Raw genomic sequence first — 20,476 nt, forward strand, 5'->3', positions numbered from 1 at the left:
GTGTCTTTTGCAGGTACCCGCTCACCCCCTTATTCTCTCCTTGCCAACGTATAACTCATCCCGATGAGAAACTTGAAGACATTCATCGACGGACGAGCTATACACGGCCAAACTCAGCAAAAACAATAATTATTCCTTAAAGAGTTAGTTAGTCAATTGAAAATATTCCATAACTAAAAAAATATTAATAAAAACTCTTAAAAATAATTGATATTTTTTTATTTCTATTTATTTATGCGGATGGGTCTTATGTAAATTTGCATATCTTCATTTATCTCTTTCATATAGGTAATTTTTGCAAATATCCGTTTCTGCGAACTTTTTTCTTATCCCTAATTAACATGATTAAATAACAAAAAATTTTCACAAATGAGTCCTTGAATATACAAAAAAATCGCGAGAGCTAATATTGCATAACTAATATTGTAGCTAACATAATACAAGAAAAAGAACATTTAAAACTCCTAAAAATAAGAACATGTGAAACTCAATTAAAGAAAGGGTTATGTTAGGTAATTAATTACTTTTTTGAACAATATGAACAGCGAACTCTAAAATTAGTCTAATTTAAGTAAAACACACTACTCCCCAAATTACTCATCTAAATCTTAATATTAGAATAACCATCCGCACTCCTAGTGAATTGAATATCCGATATATCCATTATTCACATTGTTTAATATTTTCATTGTCTATTTATACTTTTCCTTAAAAAATCATTCAAAATTTTATCTCAACAAAGATTCATCCACTACAAAAAAATTGGTTAAAACGTTATTAATATTAAGGTAATTTTGTGAAAACGCCACAATATTCATAGATCAAGGCAGTTTATATCACTGCCATAATATATTTGTAAATCAGGGACATTTTTAGTGATTTTGGCCCGCTGTAGCAAAAACCCAACCTAAACCTAATTGCGAGTAGAAGAGTAGAGCGTGAGCAACGAGCTTCTCCTCCGGTGGCTTCTTCTCCTCTATTCTTGTGAGCTTTTATGCCATTGATGCGAGCTTCTCCTTTATTCTTGTGAGCTTCTATGCCATTGATGCGAGCTTCTCCTCCATCGAGCTTCTGCGTTCTATGTTGTGCGAGCTTCTTACCCTAACTCGTCTTCTCCGTGTCCGTTCTCCCTTCTAGGTTTTTATACAAAACTCTCATCCTCTTCTTCTTCATCTTCTTTTGATTCATGATTTGTTACTTCCTCTCTGTTTATTACTATTCTTTCGATTCCTTGTTTTATGTGTGTGAGAGTTGCGTTGGTGTGGCAGAATTCAAAATCATCATCACAGCTGCTCTGCGAACTTCTCCTCTATCAATGATTCTTCCCCTCCATCGATGTCATGTCCATCAATGCTTCTCCTCTGATGGTACATTTGCTTCCATGGATGCGATTTGCCAGGTATTCTATTAGTTTCTGTTCTTCGAGCTTCTCTTCTCCTCATCTACCTTATTTTGTTTGATTCTAGGTTTTGATTATTCTATGCTAACTGCTAGTTATTTTATTTAATTATAGGTTTTATTTTCTTCCTTGTTCAATTTATTTTTAGGTCAAAAATCGGGGATTGTTAGAAGAAATTGAGTAAGGTCTTCACTGAATTTCTTCATAATTATAGGATTGACTAGAATCATGTGAATACTTATTTTCTTCTGGTATTACGTGCACTGTGAACTGCATAGATGTTCTTCTTCATGTTTTCTGTTTGCAAAAAAAACTTTTAAGGAATTTACTTGAGTTGTTATACTTTTTTCAATTTTGAAAGCTTTTAAGAAATTCCTAAATGTTTTCATCCAATCAGGCAACCACTGTCTTCGATAAAAGAATATCTCAAGACGTTGCAATTTAAGAGGCGCTTCCAATGCATTAAGTACAGCTTCATCGTGGTTAATCTCTGAACCTATAGAAGAAAAGCACAGTTCCAAATTTTAACTACTTAGGTACATGAAACAAAACATGCATTCAAATGAAGCTGTAAAATTTGCCATAAGGAGCTGCAGAAGTGATGCACCAGAGTAAGAGGATAGAATTGGCAAAACATTGCTCACATCCCACAATTCAAATTGCTTGCCATTCGTCAAGAAACATTTTCCGGTATAAATTATCCCTTTATTCTGTTTTTACCATTCATTTATGTTTGTGTCCAAATTGTTGGCGTAAATTAGTATCTCGCCTTTTGTAATTATAACTTAATCAATGTGCGTAGATAAAATCATATCTAAATGGAGATCATGGCAGCTAAAAAGAGACCAACGTCATCATCATTTTGCTAAAGATGATACATTTGACTATCTGGTTTCAAGGCTCTTTCATTGGTACAAAATGTGAAAATGGATGATGATTGAACCCTGCTCCTGAGGTCAGAAATAAGTAAATAGAACTCCATCTTGCACCTGTCTCGACAATTATGTTCTGCACACCTGACAGCAAAACATTGGATGGAATGGTTAGCATTGAATACCATCGCTCCTCTCACTCTCTCTGTAACATTACAGATAGATTTAGTACTCTTATCTGTTGTATTTTTATCATCCTATTATTAATGTGATCAAATTTTATTTTTGTTCTAAATCAATCAACTCTTATGACTGATATATGATTTTTCGAAATCAACAGGATGGTATCCTTTTTAAACTCATGTAAAAACGGCGGTTAGAAACCGCCATTTTAAACTAGAAGAATAACGGCGGTTAGAAACTGCCATTTTAAACAAGAAGGATACCATTAAACCCTGGTAAAAACGGCGGTTACAAATCGCCATTTTAAACAACAATAAAATCGCCGTTTTATTTGGTTAAAACCGCCATTTTAACCGTAAAAAAATCGCCGTATTATCCACTGGTTATTACGGCAGTTTTCAGAAAAACACCGTAATAACTCGAATGGCGCCTAGAATACCGGCGTTTCTTGGAGGCGCCGTTTTTGGTAATAATGGCGGTTGTAACCGCCGTAATTTCTATAAAAAACCGCCATTTTAACCCTTTTTTGTAGTGATCTTCAATAGATTTTATACTAGACTATTTAGCAGTTTGTTATAATACTACCTTATCTTTATTAGTATTACTCAAAAATAAATATCTAATAAAGCGAAATAGTAATTATTTGTTGTATTATGTCACTGTACATGAGTAAATTTTTATAATAGACTGATTTATGTTATTATCCAATTTTGTTCTTAAGATTTCAATTTTAATATAGTAATCCTCTCAGACTGAGATCCGAGTACTATAGTGATACTTAAACCTCTTTTTCAGTAATAAATTACAGTGATGACGTGACACTTCATTATCATGCTGGACGCTACAATGGCCAATTGACGTGGCCAAATTCAAATTTCGACCAAATTTAATCCCTCATTTTTATATAATCCTAATTCATTCTCATTAGTTGTTCTTCTTCTTGAAATTATTGCTTAGCTTATTTAGTATTATACTTTGGTAATTTACACATATTATAAGTAGAAACAAACCTTAGAATGGTCCTTAATGTAATGCCAAAATTCTGAAGCAACAAGTTAACGAGTTCATTATCACTCCAACAAAGCTGAAATTACAATTAGAGCATAAAGTAAAACAACATCTTACATTCCACTTGATATGAACTATTCTAGAAATGAAGAAAGATCAAATTAAAGCTTAGCTATCATAATGCACTTCTAACAATTCAAGACAAGTCCCAAATTGAAGGTTGTAAACCAAAGCGAATTTAACAAATGAAAAGCATTTTGTTAAAAATTCAGAGCCACGACTAAATGCTATTTGACATTTTTTCTTTACAAGTAACTATAGTTGCATCGGAAGCAATGAAACCAGTTCATAATATGAATATGGGAGGGAAGTAAAGGGTAAAAACATATTGGATTCAAATCAGTTTTGTTATTGGGATAATTTTGTATGAATAAATATGAAGTCATTTTTCATTTTTTCTTTTATTATTATTCTTGTTAATTTTTTATAATTATATTTTTTATTATTAAAAATTTTATCTCAAATTATTTAAATAAAAAAAATAAAAATTAATTAAATTTTTATAATTTATTTTAATTTATCACCAAACAAAATATAAAAATATAAAATTTTGTGTTTCAGTGTTTTCTCATAAACAAACGCAACCATATATATATATATATATATATATATATATATATATATACAACCTCACAATTCACTTAAAATAGTAAAAGTGAAAAGAAAAATAAAGAAGGTGCACACTCGAATTGTTTGGCCGGTGCGACTATTAAGCAAATAAAGCAATCAATGTGATAGGCATATGTATGATGCCACTTTATTTCATTATTATTATTATTTTGGCTTTTACTTCGTAATCAATTGATGGCAATATAAGTAAACGTACGTGTAGCAGTGTGAGATTTCTAAATTCAAAACCACGTGTGAAAATGAAGTTGAAAAATAAAAAGGTGCTAAGTTCTTGAACGCGAATGACAATTGTGGGATCCATTATGTTTGGGAGTTGGGACCACATAAGCTACACATTTCTCTTTAATCCTTCAGCATTTTGGTCTCTTAATATAAACATAATACAAATACTAGAATAATTAATTTGGAGCTACAAATTCATTCATATTTAGAAAATAAAACAAAAAAAGGGTAGATATTTAGTGAATAAAGCGGTAATCAAACACACACACATACTAGCGAGCCAAGTTTAACTATATATCGGATTTACTTAACAAGTAATGATATATCTTACAAAATATGCATACTTAATTAGTGCTTTAAAAATGAAAAATTATGTCTTTTCATCTCTACAAATTATTAAATATAAGGTTCAAAAGAGTATATTTTTTTTTTTACACACAAAATTTTAGATCAATTTAGCGCAATGCAACTCACCCTATTAAAATCAAAATTAATCGTACACCACAAAAAAATATTAAGTACCATCAGAATTATTGACAGATTTATCAAATAAATCCTCCTTAATTAGTAATTAATTTATCGTTGGATTATTTATCGTCGAATTGAAGTTGACGGTATAAACGGCGTCAAAAAAAATTATTGGCAAATTATTTCGTCCGATGCTAATTATCGACGGATTTTGCATATAATTTTTTAATTAATACGATAAAAATAAGCGGTTGAATATCGTCATATTTTTTTGACAGTAAATTTGGCAATATATTATGTTTTGTAGCGTCCAATTACCGTCGGATTATTTCATCGGTACATCTCGCAATAGTTTTTTTTCTTTTTTTTTGTATAATTAGCACACAATTGATAGTCAAATTAAATTTTTTGTTTACAAAATTAGGCACAAAGACAAAATTACTAGAAATCAACTAATGATTTTATTAAATATCAATAATTTGAATATTATAAAAAGTCAAAGAAGTAAAATACAATGAAATAGGTATAAAATAAATTAAATTCTTAGACCCTACGGATCACGGTAAATATCATTGTCTTCCTCCTGCTGAGGCAGCGGAGTAGGTATTGATGTCGGTGTCCCTCTAGCGCGCATCTACTCGTTGTACACCTCCATCTACTTTCTCAAACGCTCTAGCCGCTCCAGCTTTTTCGTCAGCTCTAAGCTGATAGCAACGGTGTCTCCCACGCATGCAAGAAGCTCATTGTACCTCTGCTCAGACTACTGAGCTTGTTGATGAAGCTCCTTTATGAGCTTCTGCACCTCCTCCCTCAAGTCATCAACTTCCTTAGAACGACAGGATTGGTGGCAGAGGCACAGGTAGATAAAGCCGCAAATGCGGGGGTGCGGAGGCTGCTGGCGAAGAATGACCCCACCAGGCAGCTGAGATTGCTAGGTCGTAGCCTTCAATCTTTGCGTGTAGTCCTTCTTGTTGGCTTTCAACGTATGGGTATACTTGAAGGTCTCCACCAATGTCACCTCACGATCCAATGACTTAGACTACACATATTGAAACCAACTAATAAAATAAATCAAGTAACAATTAATTCAAGTAATAATTACCAAAGATTAGCAAATAAATTACATACCAGCCTGCTCTTCGTCTTCATGAAAGTCGTCGATCCATCGGTATACTTCGACAATCTCTGTGAAGCCATGTTAGTTCTGTTCGTCAGACAGCGACGCTTGAACCCCTTATCAGTACTAAAATAGACCTCCAGTTCCTTTTTAGGATCTAGACGGAGCCAAATCATAAGGTGGTCATGACCCTGATGAACGTCATGCATCGTCTGCTAAAATCGCTTAGCTATCTGGTGGTCGAAGATCTTCTTGATCAAGATATCATGTTCCTGATCCCATATAAATTTCTCCTGCACAAAGTAATTCAACAACATTAGTTATTCAAAATAAAATATAGTTAAATAAAACCATCGCTCTCTGGTCTAAGTAGGGATCTTCGATGTAGTTCGACCATGAGTTGTTGTACATGAACTTAATCATATTGGAAATCTCCTGTGTACATGCATTGTTATTTGGTACAAACATATCAACAAAAAACTTAATATTAACAAACACATAAAAACACATAAAACTTAACAAAGTCAAAATAGATTGCGGATAAAATATATTAAGATAGTACTCATACCTGCATGCCATAAAGCCAAATTCTCATTCGTATGACGGCAGTGGTGGAAGCGCATTTGACTGGGACGCATTAGAGGAATTACCCACCGCGGTTCTGTCATTGGAGCTATAGGGGGTGGATTTTAATTTGAAATTAAGAGGAAGAGGGTTCGTATTCCGAATTTTAGGGCGCGCTACCGTTGAATTTACCGGCGGATAAATCTGACGGTAATGCATTGCGAGTCACCAAAATGCAGCGTTCCACTAATTATGTTTAATGGCAGATTTTTCCGCCAGTATATTCCACGCTACATTTTGTACCTATTTTTCCGTTTTTTCTCCAGTTATTATCGGCAAATTTACCGTTGAAAATAGTAATTCGTCGATAATGATTTGACCTGATGAATTTCACATCAAAACCGTCAATAAATTCGTCGATAAAACTGACATTAATATATGACGTTAAATCCGATAATAAATCCGACGGTATTTAACATTTTTCTTATAGCGATAATAACTAAGCTCAAAGAAATATTACCTAAAAGTACTTAACTATAAATCTATTCAAAAAAATCCTCACAACTAGAAGGCTTTAATGAACAAGCATTTTTACTTTTATATTTAATTTTGATGTTAAAATGAAATAATACCTAAAAAAGGGATAGATAGAAGATTTAATAATATTAATTCACATCTTAATATATCTACATATGTGAAATATTATATTCCATGCCACTTGCAAACAAAGTAAGAAATTGTTTCACCCAATTTAATCAACTAGATTGGACATTAATGAGGTACAATTCAACCTTAATACTCAAGCAATTACGCTTTTTCTTTTTTTTTTTTAATAAAATATAAAAACAGAAATATCTAGTTGAAAAAAGTAGAGTATTTTTATTGGTGGCTGGCCAGAGTTTGATTAGGTACAAGACAACCCCATTATCAGAGGAGATATTATATATTATCATATTGAACCGTTCTGATTATTATGGTAGTTAAGTTGGTTAAACCTAAAATGGACAAGTATATCCATCATCATTGCTATACTTGCATTCATACATACATATGCAAGTTTATAGTTTAAATCAATCACTATTGATTTTTGTGTAATATCATATTAAATAAAGATCATTCAATATTAGGTCATTTAGTAGGATTTAATTTCAGTCAATTAGTGTTTTAAAATGATTCAAATTAAACACAATCCAAGAAAATAATTATCTGTAATTTTAAAAATTAAAATCTTTTTTCATAAGAATTTATTGTAAAATAAAGTTGATCCTATAGAAAGAGTTTTAAGTATACTGAAAATACCGGTATTCTAATTATTTTAACCGTTGATTTAAATTATAAAAAATATATATAATATATATTAATTAAAATCAACGATTAAAACAACTAAAATACCGGTGTTTTCGGTACACTTGAAATTTTTCTGATCTTATATCTACAAATGAGAAAACATATAATAATACGGATAAGATGAATCTTTTGTAATTGATTTGGCCTAAATTCAGCAGCTGTATATCCATACGCATAAACTATAGATAAACAATGTTTCATGTGATTGTTTTAATTTGCTAGGCTTTCGAAAAGAGCTGGTAAATGATGTGTAAATTAAATAATTAATGAGATAATAAATATTTTACTGAATAATGGCGGCTCTTCTTTCAACAAAAATTTATATATGTGTGTTTATGTATTTATCCGTGTCTCATTATTCTTGTATATGGAATTGAGTCAATTGATACCGAAATAATTAACCTTTACCAAGCTTGACTTGTTTTGTTTTTTATTTTATTTTATTTATTATAAAAAAAAAACAGTTTCAAAAAATAATAAATAAAAACATCTCCCATCTATATGCTATTCGCCATCCCTAATAACTTCATATATTTGAAAAATCGTACCCACAACTTATTACATGTTTGAAAATGTATTTGGTCATTGAGTAGATAGCATTTAAATGCGGCGGTGTATAAAGTAGTGTTGCAAATATATACGCTAGTTTCATATTACTTCTTTCAATTTGATTGTTTTATTATTATTGAACTCTTACAAGTTACAACACTATTTGACTCATCAATTGAATAATATAAACGTATTGAACATAAATTTTGAAGAATAACTTTGCTAGCTTACCGAGAAATAGGAGAACTGTTATTCAACATAACTTATCTGAATATCTATGAATTCCTTATGTATTATATTTTTTTATATTGTGGATCGTTCTTCCAAGTTCTGATGGTGTTACTCACTTAGACTTAGATGACTTCCCATGTGAGTATGTGACCACAAAATCATTGAAGATTATGTCAGCTTCTTTTACTGCCGTTTAAGTTAGCGTTGTGCTATATAAATTATAGTAGACTCAATTACTCAAATAATGTAACACACACTGACTCACTGAGTCAATGACTACGTACTCAATTTCAATAGTCAAACCACGCATAGTTTAATTTATACATTTAATTTTAATGTACTGTTATTAGAAAATAATTTTATATGTGTATTTAATTATATAATATTATTTAAATAATAATATCTCACTATTTTTTATATTAATTATATAAATAATTATAAAAAATTAATTAAATAACTTTTGTAAAATATTTAATTAGTATATTAAAATTAAAATTTATTTATATAATAATTTTTTTTGTTAATCTTTAAAATAAACTCTGTTTTCATGTCCATCTGGTTATTGTTTTCATGCGTTAGAATAATTTTATAAAATAAATTTTAATAATAATTATTTTATTAATTAACCATATTTATTGAATAAAAAATTAGCCACGAATTAACTACAGTATAAAAATATATATTTAGTATTCATGAGAATATTTAATTATATATACCGCTACAAAAATATTTAATTATTTTAATAATTATTATATTGTTAAAAAAATATACAAAATAATATTTATACACATATACAAATATGTGATGAGGACTGATCTTTTCATCTTTTGTATTTATTGAATATTTTTTTAATTAAAAAATTTTCCTCTTTAGGTCAGGAATATATGAAAAAGTTGAATAAAATACATTATTCAATAATTGAAGACATTGAATAGAAGGAAAATTGCAAGTTGGAAATAATGGTTAAAAGGTAATTGGTGTCCCACAAAAAGACTTTTGAAGGTTTGAGGGGGCCCTCAATCAAAGATATCATCAGCCCGTCATTGTTGAACTTCAAAACTTGACCCTTGACCTAAATAAATGGAAATAAATTTAAATATTAATAAGCTACTATTTAGAACAACTTGAGAAAGTAAATTATCTGAAACAAGCTCCCATGCCAATTTGTTTCCATCCAAATTCACTCACTTTGTTGACTTATTAATGTCTTGGATCGCAACAAATCTTTTCCCCTTTTTTTGGGTAATATTTTATTTAGCATTAATTAATTTTCGCAACAATTAATGAATACTAAATAAGGTAAGTTCTGGTTGTTTTTGGCTGATTTTTTTTGTTACCAAATATTTTTGTTTATTTAATATAACGAAAATATTTAGTAACTAAAAAAAATCAACCAAAAATAGTCATAACTTACTTTATTTAGCATTTATTAATTATTACAATAATTAATGAATGATAGAGAACAATACAATATGAAATCAATACAAATGGATATATAGTAATATTTTAGCATAAATTATACTAAAATCTCTTGAGTCATATAGGTAAGATTACATGAGCATTTCTTTTATTATAATATTTGTAATAGGGATGATTATGGCATATTTCACAAAATACATGAATATTAACTACAGTATTTTAGTGTATATATATTTTTTAATTTTAGAAAATTAATTTTGTTAGGTAATTTCAGTTAATATTTTAAAATTATTTTTGTATAATAAATTCTAAATCTTAAAATCTAAATTATAATTTTAAACTCTAAATCGTAATCCCAAATCTTTCAAAAAATAAGTTAAAAGATATTTTTGTAATAAAAATAACTAATATTAACTAATTAAAAATTAGTTATTTATTCATTTTTTTAATTTAAGTTTGTTTCTGTTGAAACAGTCTTAACATCAAAGAGTTGAGTATTATAAATTATGCCCTTTATTTCAAACAACAAATGATCGATAATTAAAATTCTTAAGAGCTTTCAAGTTCTTAGCTTGTGCACTACATTAATTTGTATATCAAATCAACAATTTTAATGAGAAAATGATAGTCTTAAATAATACAGTTATTAGATAACATTCTTAATACCTCGCGATAATCGTCTAGTCATAATTAAATGGTGTTTGTTGGTAAGATAATTAACCCTAGCACTTGAAAAATGAGAGGTAAAAAAATGAATAGCACTGCAATATCTTTTCCATTTTCGAATAAAAAGTTTATATGTAGCTAGCTAGGTAAAGAAGCAATAACACATTATTAAGTAGTAACAGATAGGTAATTATATAATAATAATATTTATAATGTATGGATTGTCCTTTCACTAAAAATAACAAAATTCATCAAATTGCCCACTTTAATTTCTGCTTCCATGCACCCACCCACCCATATGTGGCAGATTCAGGTAAAGATGATAATCGGTATGTTTTAATTAATTTTTTTTTTTTTTTTTTGTGACTATTAATGTTAGTTGGTATTATCTTAAATAATACCTACTCACATGAATATATTTTTTATATGAAAATAATAGTTAAGATATTTACATATATAATTATAGTTAAGATATTTACATTTTTAATTATTATTTTCATGTAAAAGATAATCATCATTATTTATTGTTCCGACTCATTATATTAGCTTCCTTGATTCCAAAAATGAATGGCAGTTAAAAGTTGATTAGCCGACGTATATAATCAAATTGATGACAGCAAAATGAAACTGGAATTTTTACAATGAAAGTGTTTTTCCGTCTTATTCAGTCAATTTGAATCTTTAATACAATTAAGTCCGTAATGAAACTCTCTCCAGACTGGTAAACCATTTTTCAGATATACACGCAGATCAATGAAAACAACTGTAGTTATTTGTTTTACCATTGATTTAATGTAAGTCATTCTCTCTCCGGCTGCCATGTTTCTCTATGGAGATAAAGCATTTATCAATTAATTAATAATATAAATACATTATTAATTTCATTATTATTATTATTATTGAGATATGAAAATATAGGTTAACTGTACTGTAGCTATCATAGTAGTATTTGTTTTTAGTGGTTAGCTCATTGCAAGTATGGAGTTTTGCATTTCGCTTTGTGCAATAGTTTATTTGTTAATGATAAATTTTTAAATGAAATATTAATCTATAAGTAGCGTTTATTTTTAGAGATAGGATACAGAGACATGGATAATTAATAATTAAAATGTGTTTTTAGGATATTATTTTATATTTTTGTGTTTATTTTTTTATGAAAGACAATAATGGATACGAAATTTTAAAGAGTGGACACAGACTTTTTATCAAAATTTTTTCTTTTTCTATCTATAGATATTTTTTATTATTCTACTATTATCTCTCCTTATTTTTTCTAATTTTAACTTCTTTTTTATATCGTAATTTTTTTTCTGCGTTCTTTTTTTTCAGATACTCTTTTTTTTTAGAACTTCTTATTAGATAATTAATTTATTCTTTTTTATCGTTTATTCTCTTCTCTATGGCATGCTGTATTAATGGAGACTTAATTCACTTTTCTATTTTATGTTACTTTATTTATTCTTAATTTTGTTACTTTATTTATCTTATTGGTTCATAGACCAATTCTTCTTGTACTTTTCTGTACTCCTATATACTCTTATTTTTTATTAAATTAATTTGTACTTGATGTAAAAAATTTAGAATCACATAACTATTTTAGTCATTTTGCATAATATCTTAGTTTTGTCCATGTCTATCCAAACATAATACAGAACATTACATTAGTGTATTGTCCATCTTATCCAAACACAATACACAAAAAATAATTTTTAGTGTCTCTGTCCTATTGTCTATGTCTTAGTGTCATGTCCTGTCTTCTCTCAAAAAACAAACGCAGCCTAATATATTAATATACACTAATAAATAGTGATATGTCACTTTATAATTTGATTTTTATTGTGCATTATGAGTCATAATTTGGTATTAATTATTATTCATTTTTTGTTTATAACCGACACTTTTATTATTGATTTAATGACCATCATTTCTATTTTAATTACCAAACGGTCATAACATGAATTCCATTAATCAATTTTATGTTTATAAATTTTTTTTTTATATCTAGTCTCAGACACACACAAATATAATAAGTTTAATTTCATGTCTAATATTTTATATTCATAAAATTATTATATACCTCTTAAATATTTACTAAATATCTTTTACATATATCCATCCATTATTTTTTGATGTCCGACGTAAGAGACGAAGTATACCTCAAAAATTCATCCTAACAAAAACAAATAACAAATAAGAAAAATATGTTGTAAGGTGAGATCCACTTCAATTTGCATAGTTTCAATAAGTAGAGGGATTTTAAATAATAATAATAATTAAAAAAAAATTGAAAAGAGAAGTGTGAAAATTAGGCAGAGTGAAAAAGACGTTGACGAAAGAGAGAGAAGATTGTGAGGCTGTACATAGAGAGAGAGTAAATGAGTAATGTGTGTGAGTCCATAAGTCCATGGTCCAAGGGGGTGATGTCTATATAAGCAAGCAGTTAGACCATCCTCACAAACCTGCATCATCACATGCCACTTTAATTATTAATCATACACATGTACCATTAACACACACACACTTCTCATCCATCTTTCTTTCTTCGTTCCTTCTTCTCTATAGCAAGCAATAATTAGTCAAAATGACTGAGGCCAAAGCAGTTGAAGCTGCAACTAACAACAACACTAACCACCTTGCGGATTTCGATCCTCACAAGAAGAAACCTAAAAGGAACAAATATGCTTTTGCTTGTGCCATTTTGGCTTCCATGACTTCAATCTTACTTGGCTATGGTCAGCACTCACCGCTTTCATTTCCTACCTGCCTTCTAATCTTACTTGTTATTTCACTTTTGAGCTTATTTGTCTTCCTATCCCCTGCATCTTGTTACAACGAATTGAAGAAAACTAGGCCTGGTTACACTTTGTTTCTCTTGTCCTTTCTTCTTCATTGTTTCAAGAGAAAAATAATAAAAAAAAAAATCGTTTATTCCAAGGAAAGAATAAAACTAAATACTGTACCACACATATGCTAGCTGAAAAAATTATTTAAAATTAGTGAAATTGAAAAAAAAAAGATTTGTATTATCCAGTTATTCAAAATTTTGAAAAAGGTAAAGAATATAATATATATATATATATATATATATATATATATATATATATATATATATATATATATATATATATATATATATATGCTAAAATCTTAATTTTTGGTTTTAGTGTAATTAATATTATGTTATGGTTGCAGATATTGGTGTGATGAGTGGAGCAGCAATCTACATAAAAAGGGACCTTAAAGTTTCTGACGTCCAAATTGAAATTTTATTGGGAATTATCAATCTGTATTCCTTGATAGGGTCATGTTTGGCCGGAAGAACCTCCGACTGGATCGGACGCCGGTACACAATAGTGCTCGCCGGCGCTATCTTCTTCGCCGGAGCGATTTTGATGGGATTCTCTCCCAACTACTCGTTCCTCATGTTCGGGCGATTCGTTGCCGGCATTGGCATCGGATACGCCCTCATGATTGCTCCCGTTTACACCGCCGAAGTCTCCCCTGCTTCCTCCCGTGGATTCCTCACCTCCTTCCCTGAGGTACGTTCAATATGGAATTCATTTTCTTTATTATTATCCATCTATTAAAAATTGAGATGCTGAGCTGGAAAATCAAATACATGCATGTGCACTCTATATGTGTAGGTAATTTTATTGTGCTCTTTAGATTCTCTCTTCGTCTTATTATATTTTCAAAAAACACTATTTATACGCCGACTGTTTTTAAAACATATATAAAAATATAGTTTTTTTTTAATTAATTATTTTTTAATTAATAAAACAAAGAGAATACATATTTAATTATTAAAAAATACTAATATCAAATTAAAACTGTATTTATTATAAAAAAAATATACACGTAACAAAATTAACTTGTTTTTACAACTTTTTTATAAAAAATTAATTTGTAAATTAATTATTTTTATAGAATATATATATAATGTTTTTATATTTTTTTTAAAATCGTAATATTAGACACTTTTAAGTCTCAATTTTTAAACATAAAAGTGTGACCTAAAATTAAAATAAATTTATAAAATAAATTATCTTTTAAAATTTTTACCATAATAGTTATGATCATGAATTTAAAATAAAGCATGATAAAAAATTTTGTTTTAGACCATGACCAAAAACCATGATCATAAGAGATTTTAGATCAAAATTTTTAAGTGTGACAAAAAATAAAAATTGGACTAAGCAGTAAAATGTTGTAGTATTTCATCTTCAGATAAATATAAGCAATCGTCATTATCTTAATTTACAAGTTGTTAAGTTTGGATATGTTTTCACTATTTTTGAACGGGACAAATCTGGTGCTTAACCTAAATTAAATAAAAATATTAAGATGAACATGGAGAGTGAGAATTGATTGGTACTCACAATCCACATGCATGTAAACACGAAATTTAGCGTATTAGGTCAGCTCTGACTCATAGACATCATCAGTTACCAAAGAATGGTAGTACTTTTAAGTAAACAAATAAAATAAAACAAAAATTAATCAATCAATTAAATGTGATTATATTATCTTATTATTACGTTTACATGCAGGTGTTCATCAATGGAGGAATATTACTAGGATACATATCAAACTACGCATTCTCAAAAATGAAACTTCAACTCGGTTGGAGAATGATGCTCGGAATCGGAGCTGTTCCTTCAGTGATCCTAGCAGTAGGAGTGTTAGCTATGCCAGAATCACCAAGGTGGCTCGTAATGAGGGGCCGCCTTGGCGATGCAAGAAAAGTGCTAAACAAAACTTCCGACACAAAAGAAGAAGCTCAAGAACGCCTCTCAGACATTAAAAAAGCCGCCGGTATTCCAGAACACTGTAACGACGACGTCGTTCAGGTCGCAAAGCAGAACACCGGCGAGGGTGTATGGAAGGAGCTTTTCCTCTACCCTACACCCGCAGTTCGTCACATCCTAATCGCTGCACTCGGCATACACTTCTTCCAACAAGCGTCCGGCATAGACGCCGTCGTTTTGTATAGCCCTAGAATATTCGAGAAGGCTGGGATCACTAGCGACACCGATAAGCTTCTTGCAACCGTGGCCGTTGGATTTGTTAAGACTCTGTTCATCTTGGTTGCCACGTTTATGTTGGATCGTGTGGGTAGGCGTCCACTGTTACTATCCAGTGTGGGCGGTATGATACTCTCTGTTTTCACGCTCGGTATTAGCCTTACGATTATTACTCACTCCGATAAGAAGCTTATGTGGGCCGTTGGATTGAGTATTGCAACGGTTTTGTCCTACGTGGCCACGTTTTCGATCGGTGCGGGTCCCATCACGTGGGTTTATAGCTCTGAGATTTTTCCGTTGAGGTTGAGGGCGCAGGGCGCGGCTATGGGTGTTGTGGTGAATAGAGTCACCAGTGGGGTTATTTCAATGACCTTTTTGTCCCTGTCCAAGGCAATTTCTATTGGTGGTGCATTCTTCCTTTTCGGTGGAATTGCCACTGTTGGGTGGATATTCTTCTATACCATGCTACCTGAAACAAGAGGTAAGACTCTTGAGGACATGGAAGGGTCTTTTGGTCAATTCAGGGCTAACCCTGCTGGTACTAAGGGAGTTGACAATGGTAATAAGGGACAAGTCCAGCTAGGAACAACAACCAATAATGTCCAATCTTAGAGGGGAAAAATGTGTATTATTAAGGGTTTATATATAAATTATATTTATGTTCTTTAGGGTAGGAGTGACCTTTCAAATGTGCAACGAGCAAGTGTGTGTGTATGTAATGTAATCAAAAAGAAAATTTAAAAAAATGGTGCTTTTTAATTATTTTTACTTCCCCACACGTTTCTTATATGCAATTAGAAATAGATCTCCAATTAGGAGAGTTATCGATTACAAAGTTGATTAAAATTATTGAAGATTGGATGACACTTAATTAGCAAGTGGTTATTTATTTAGTTAATCCACAAAGTGGAAAAAGTTCCTATGAGGATGGAGGGCTAAACGTAGAAATTTGATAGATTTGGACAGTGGATGCAATATTATTATTTTGTTTGGTTGTAATTACTTTTTCCCTGCTTTCTTGTTATTTGTTGTGTTCAGGAATCTTTCGAGGGTCTTATTAAGAGTGGTCCACTTGCCCTTGTTGTCTTGTGGATTTGATTGAATTTGATAATATTACAAGCATCTTAATAACATTGACCTCGGGTTCACTTTATGTTTTATTTAATAAAATTTAATTTTGATGTGTTGATAATATAAAATATTTTATATAATCGTATAATTATATTTATTTTTTAAATAATTGTAATTAAATTTATGTATAAATTTATTTTATACGAATAATATATTAAAAGTAAATTTTATTTAATAATTATTTAATTAGTTTTTTAGTTGTATTTCTTAAGAGTCAATTATATTTCTTTATGAAGTATAAGTTTTGGATAAGATGAAATTTTATATATAATTGTTTTTATATATAATTATTTTTGTATAAAATTATTAATTGAGATTATCTTATAATAATTTAGTCAAATATATTAAATTATTTAATAATTTTTAATTAATAATTTTACATAAAAATAACTGTACATAAATAATTATTTTTAGACCATTATTGGTTCTTCGTGATCATGATTTAAAACAGCGTATTTATGAGTTAAAGTTTTTCTAATAAGTTAATTAAGTAAGAACCGTTTCCTTCCAACCTACCTCTCAATATCAATGGAAATTTCAGCCTTGCATATTTCATTTTTCTTTTTGTGGCGAATAATTTTGCAATAACTTTTCTATGGATTGAACTAGAAGCCTAAGAGAGTGACGTTATTGTATTTATTTATTCGATAATACTAGATGATCAAATTATATTAATAATTAAGTTAAATTAAATTAATCTAATAATTTAAAGATTACTAATTAAAAATTTTAATTAAAAAAATAAAAAAATTTAATTAAATTTAATTATAAAAAATAATTTATTTACCTAACATTTCTCTTATTTATTTATACACGACAACAATAATATATATATAGCAAGTGGTAGACTAATATATTCAACGCATGCATATCAAGTAGTATATCTCACGTCAAAGAATCGAGGGATATTTTAATTTGGGTTCTCATGCAAAATGCAAATTAATTAATAACTTGCCGACATACAAGATATATGTTATTTAAGGCCTTGAAACTTGTGACCAGCAAAACCCAACTGTGAATGCACATAAAAAATACACAGTGACGGGAGGAGTGATATTGAGAACTTATTAGATGATTTTGAAATACCATGAAGATATAGTAATATTCACAATTAACAAAAAGAAATCATTTAACGTAAGCTACTATTGAGTAATGATAGCTAGGGTCAATCTCCTAATCATGAACAACTACCAACTATACTCTAATTTAATGCTATTAATTAAATTTACTCTTTTAATCCTATTAATTTCTATTGTTTACACATTGTTCAAAAATCTTGTTTGTTACCTATACTTTTTCTTTTAACAAACTTAAACTTGAACGGAAGAGTTATACATTTAACAAGACTCATCACACAAGAACACATGGTATTCAACCAAAACTTATAAAATAACTAAATTTTATATATTATTATTAGTATAAAAGAGTTTTACATAAATAATTATATAATTGTCATATCAACAAAAATAATTAATTTTTAAAATTTTAATAAAATAATTAAAAAATCATTTGACACGCATAAATTGAAATAAATGATTATGTAAAATTTTTTACCCCTTCAATCAATTAAAATTAAACTTAACCTAAAAATTGGTTTTTATTATTGATTTGTTACCATAATACAGAATCCTTATTTTAAACAATGCCATCATGACATGTTAAAATATCTTTGCCAACTATATGTGGACTATAAGATTAATGCATATAATAATAATCCACTCATATATATCGTCCGGCTTCATCAAATTAATCCATCACATGTTTAGTTTAGACACAAATCAACCATAAACCATTAATCATGAAATGGACCTTTACTTTCCTAATAAGCTCAAGCAAAAAAGACCTGCATTGTCTCTCACAGGTGCCAGTTGTGAGAGGCTGATTAGCATCAAAATTTTCCACCGCTATTGAAAAACAAAGATGCCCCATAAGTTATAGTTGTAGGGTATCAAGATGATAATGAAACTAAGGTTCCTAAATAATTTGCAAATATCACTAAGCATGGATCAAGGCGATCGATGTGGTGGGAAACCAGGCATGTGCCATTTGTCTTGAGAATTGAAATGTATATATATACATGATCCGTTACCAAAAACCTGGCCCACAACAACAACAATCTCAGAATCTAGTATAGCTGGCAGAGATAACTTCTCTAGAATAACCACTTCACTCAAGATTATCACTATCCCAATAAATCCAGACAGACCAGCATAAACCCCGTCAAACCTGCAACAAGGATACGAATTAATAACAAACCTAATTCAGATAACAAACCATTCGAACAACCCACTATAAATGCTAACGAGTTGCTAATCTAAAGGTACGCAATTCATTCTGATTCCTATTTTGAACTCTCTCACACTCATACTTACTTGAGCGTTGGAGTCCCTTTGCAGGTATCCAACGCCGCCTCCTCACGAGAAGACAACGTTCCACACTCTTTACTTCAAAAAAAAAGTCAATTCAAGCGTCAGCCAAACGAGCTATACCTCAGAGTTCATTTTCACGCAGAAATATATATATATATATATATATATATATATATATATATATATATATACCGGCAAAAAATATCTATGTTGCAGAAAATTAAGTTTAACAAGCTCACATATATTTATATCTACGTTGCAGAAAAGACTATATAAGTTACCAGAATGGATAAATGTGTCATAAATTATTAATTTTCTTTTTCTAATACAAAAATGAAAAAATATAGGTAGACAATGAAAATATTAAATAATATGAATAATGAATATATTGGATGTTGTTCATTTCACTAGGTGTACGGATGATTATTCTAATATTAAGATTTAGGTGGGTAATTTGAAAATATAGTATATTTTAATTTGATTGGTAATTATTCATATTGTTCAAAAATATTATTAATTACCTAGTATAACCCTACAAAAATCTCTCATTAGTAAGTGTTAGGATCTTAATATGTTGTATTTGTGCATATATAGCTCCACACCAGACTCATTTACTGAATTCAAAATCCTCATTAATTAAGTTATTTTTAAGATTGTTTATGCAAAATTTTTCTTAAGAGTCATCAATCAAACATGAGAAGAGATGAGGAATTTGTAAGCATTTGTGTAAATTCACGATCCACATGTGTCTATCATCCAGGTTTGGCCATCATAGCCCGGTGGACATCAAAGTTCAGTTTTTCTCTATAAAAAATTGTGATTTTAGGTTAACTTTTAACGATATTATTATATAATCAATAAATTTTATTATTTTTTTGTTAATATTTAGTTGATAAAAATATTTTTTTATATTAAATTTTAAAAACTTAATTTTGATGTATTTTTAATGTAAAACAGTTTTATATGTATATTTAATTACATAGTGCTACATCATCAAATATAATTATTTTTTATATTAATATCATAAATGATTATTTAATAAAATAGATATAATTAAATAAAATATTAGTTATATAAATGATATAAAATATTAGTTAATATTGATAAAAAAAATATTGATCCTCACATTTTTCTTAATTTTTTACTAAATTATTTTATAATTTCGTACAGTTTTAACTTTTTTTCCCCTAACACCCCTGTATACCATAAATAATCAA

General features: G+C 29.2%; 1 protein-coding gene across 2 annotated transcripts; it reads left to right on the plus strand.

Moving 5' to 3' along the window:
* The first annotated feature begins 12,923 nt into the window (after positions 1–12,923).
* On the plus strand, positions 12,924–16,521 carry LOC107628912 (polyol transporter 5). 2 transcript variants are annotated; one of them, XM_016331544.3, is made up of 3 exons: positions 12,924–13,467; positions 13,928–14,274; positions 15,286–16,521. In XM_016331544.3, exons 1-3 carry the CDS (start codon positions 13,317–13,319, stop codon positions 16,369–16,371), a joined length of 1,584 nt encoding a protein of 527 aa, XP_016187030.1. In that variant the 5' UTR covers positions 12,924–13,316; the 3' UTR covers positions 16,372–16,521. The 2 variants fall into 2 exon arrangements, with proteins under 2 accessions (XP_016187030.1, XP_088364519.1); XM_088508393.1 differs by having other exon boundaries at positions 13,197–13,787; positions 13,900–14,274.
* The last annotated feature ends 3,955 nt before the right edge of the window (positions 16,522–20,476 follow it).

This window comes from Arachis ipaensis, chromosome B3 (assembly GCF_059453495.1).
Source record: "Arachis ipaensis isolate K30076 ecotype BB chromosome B3, ASM5945349v1, whole genome shotgun sequence".
In the NCBI taxonomy this organism is placed as follows: domain Eukaryota; kingdom Viridiplantae; phylum Streptophyta; class Magnoliopsida; order Fabales; family Fabaceae; genus Arachis; species Arachis ipaensis.

Coding starts and splice junctions, on each gene's coding strand:
- LOC107628912 (XM_016331544.3), top strand. CDS start 13,317: ATGACTGAGGCCAAAGCAGTTGAAGCTGCAACTAACAACAACACTAAC. Junction 13,468..13,927: donor TTCAATCTTACTTGGCTATG/GTCAGCACTCAC, acceptor TTATGGTTGCAG/ATATTGGTGTGATGAGTGGA. Junction 14,275..15,285: donor TCCTCACCTCCTTCCCTGAG/GTACGTTCAATA, acceptor GTTTACATGCAG/GTGTTCATCAATGGAGGAAT.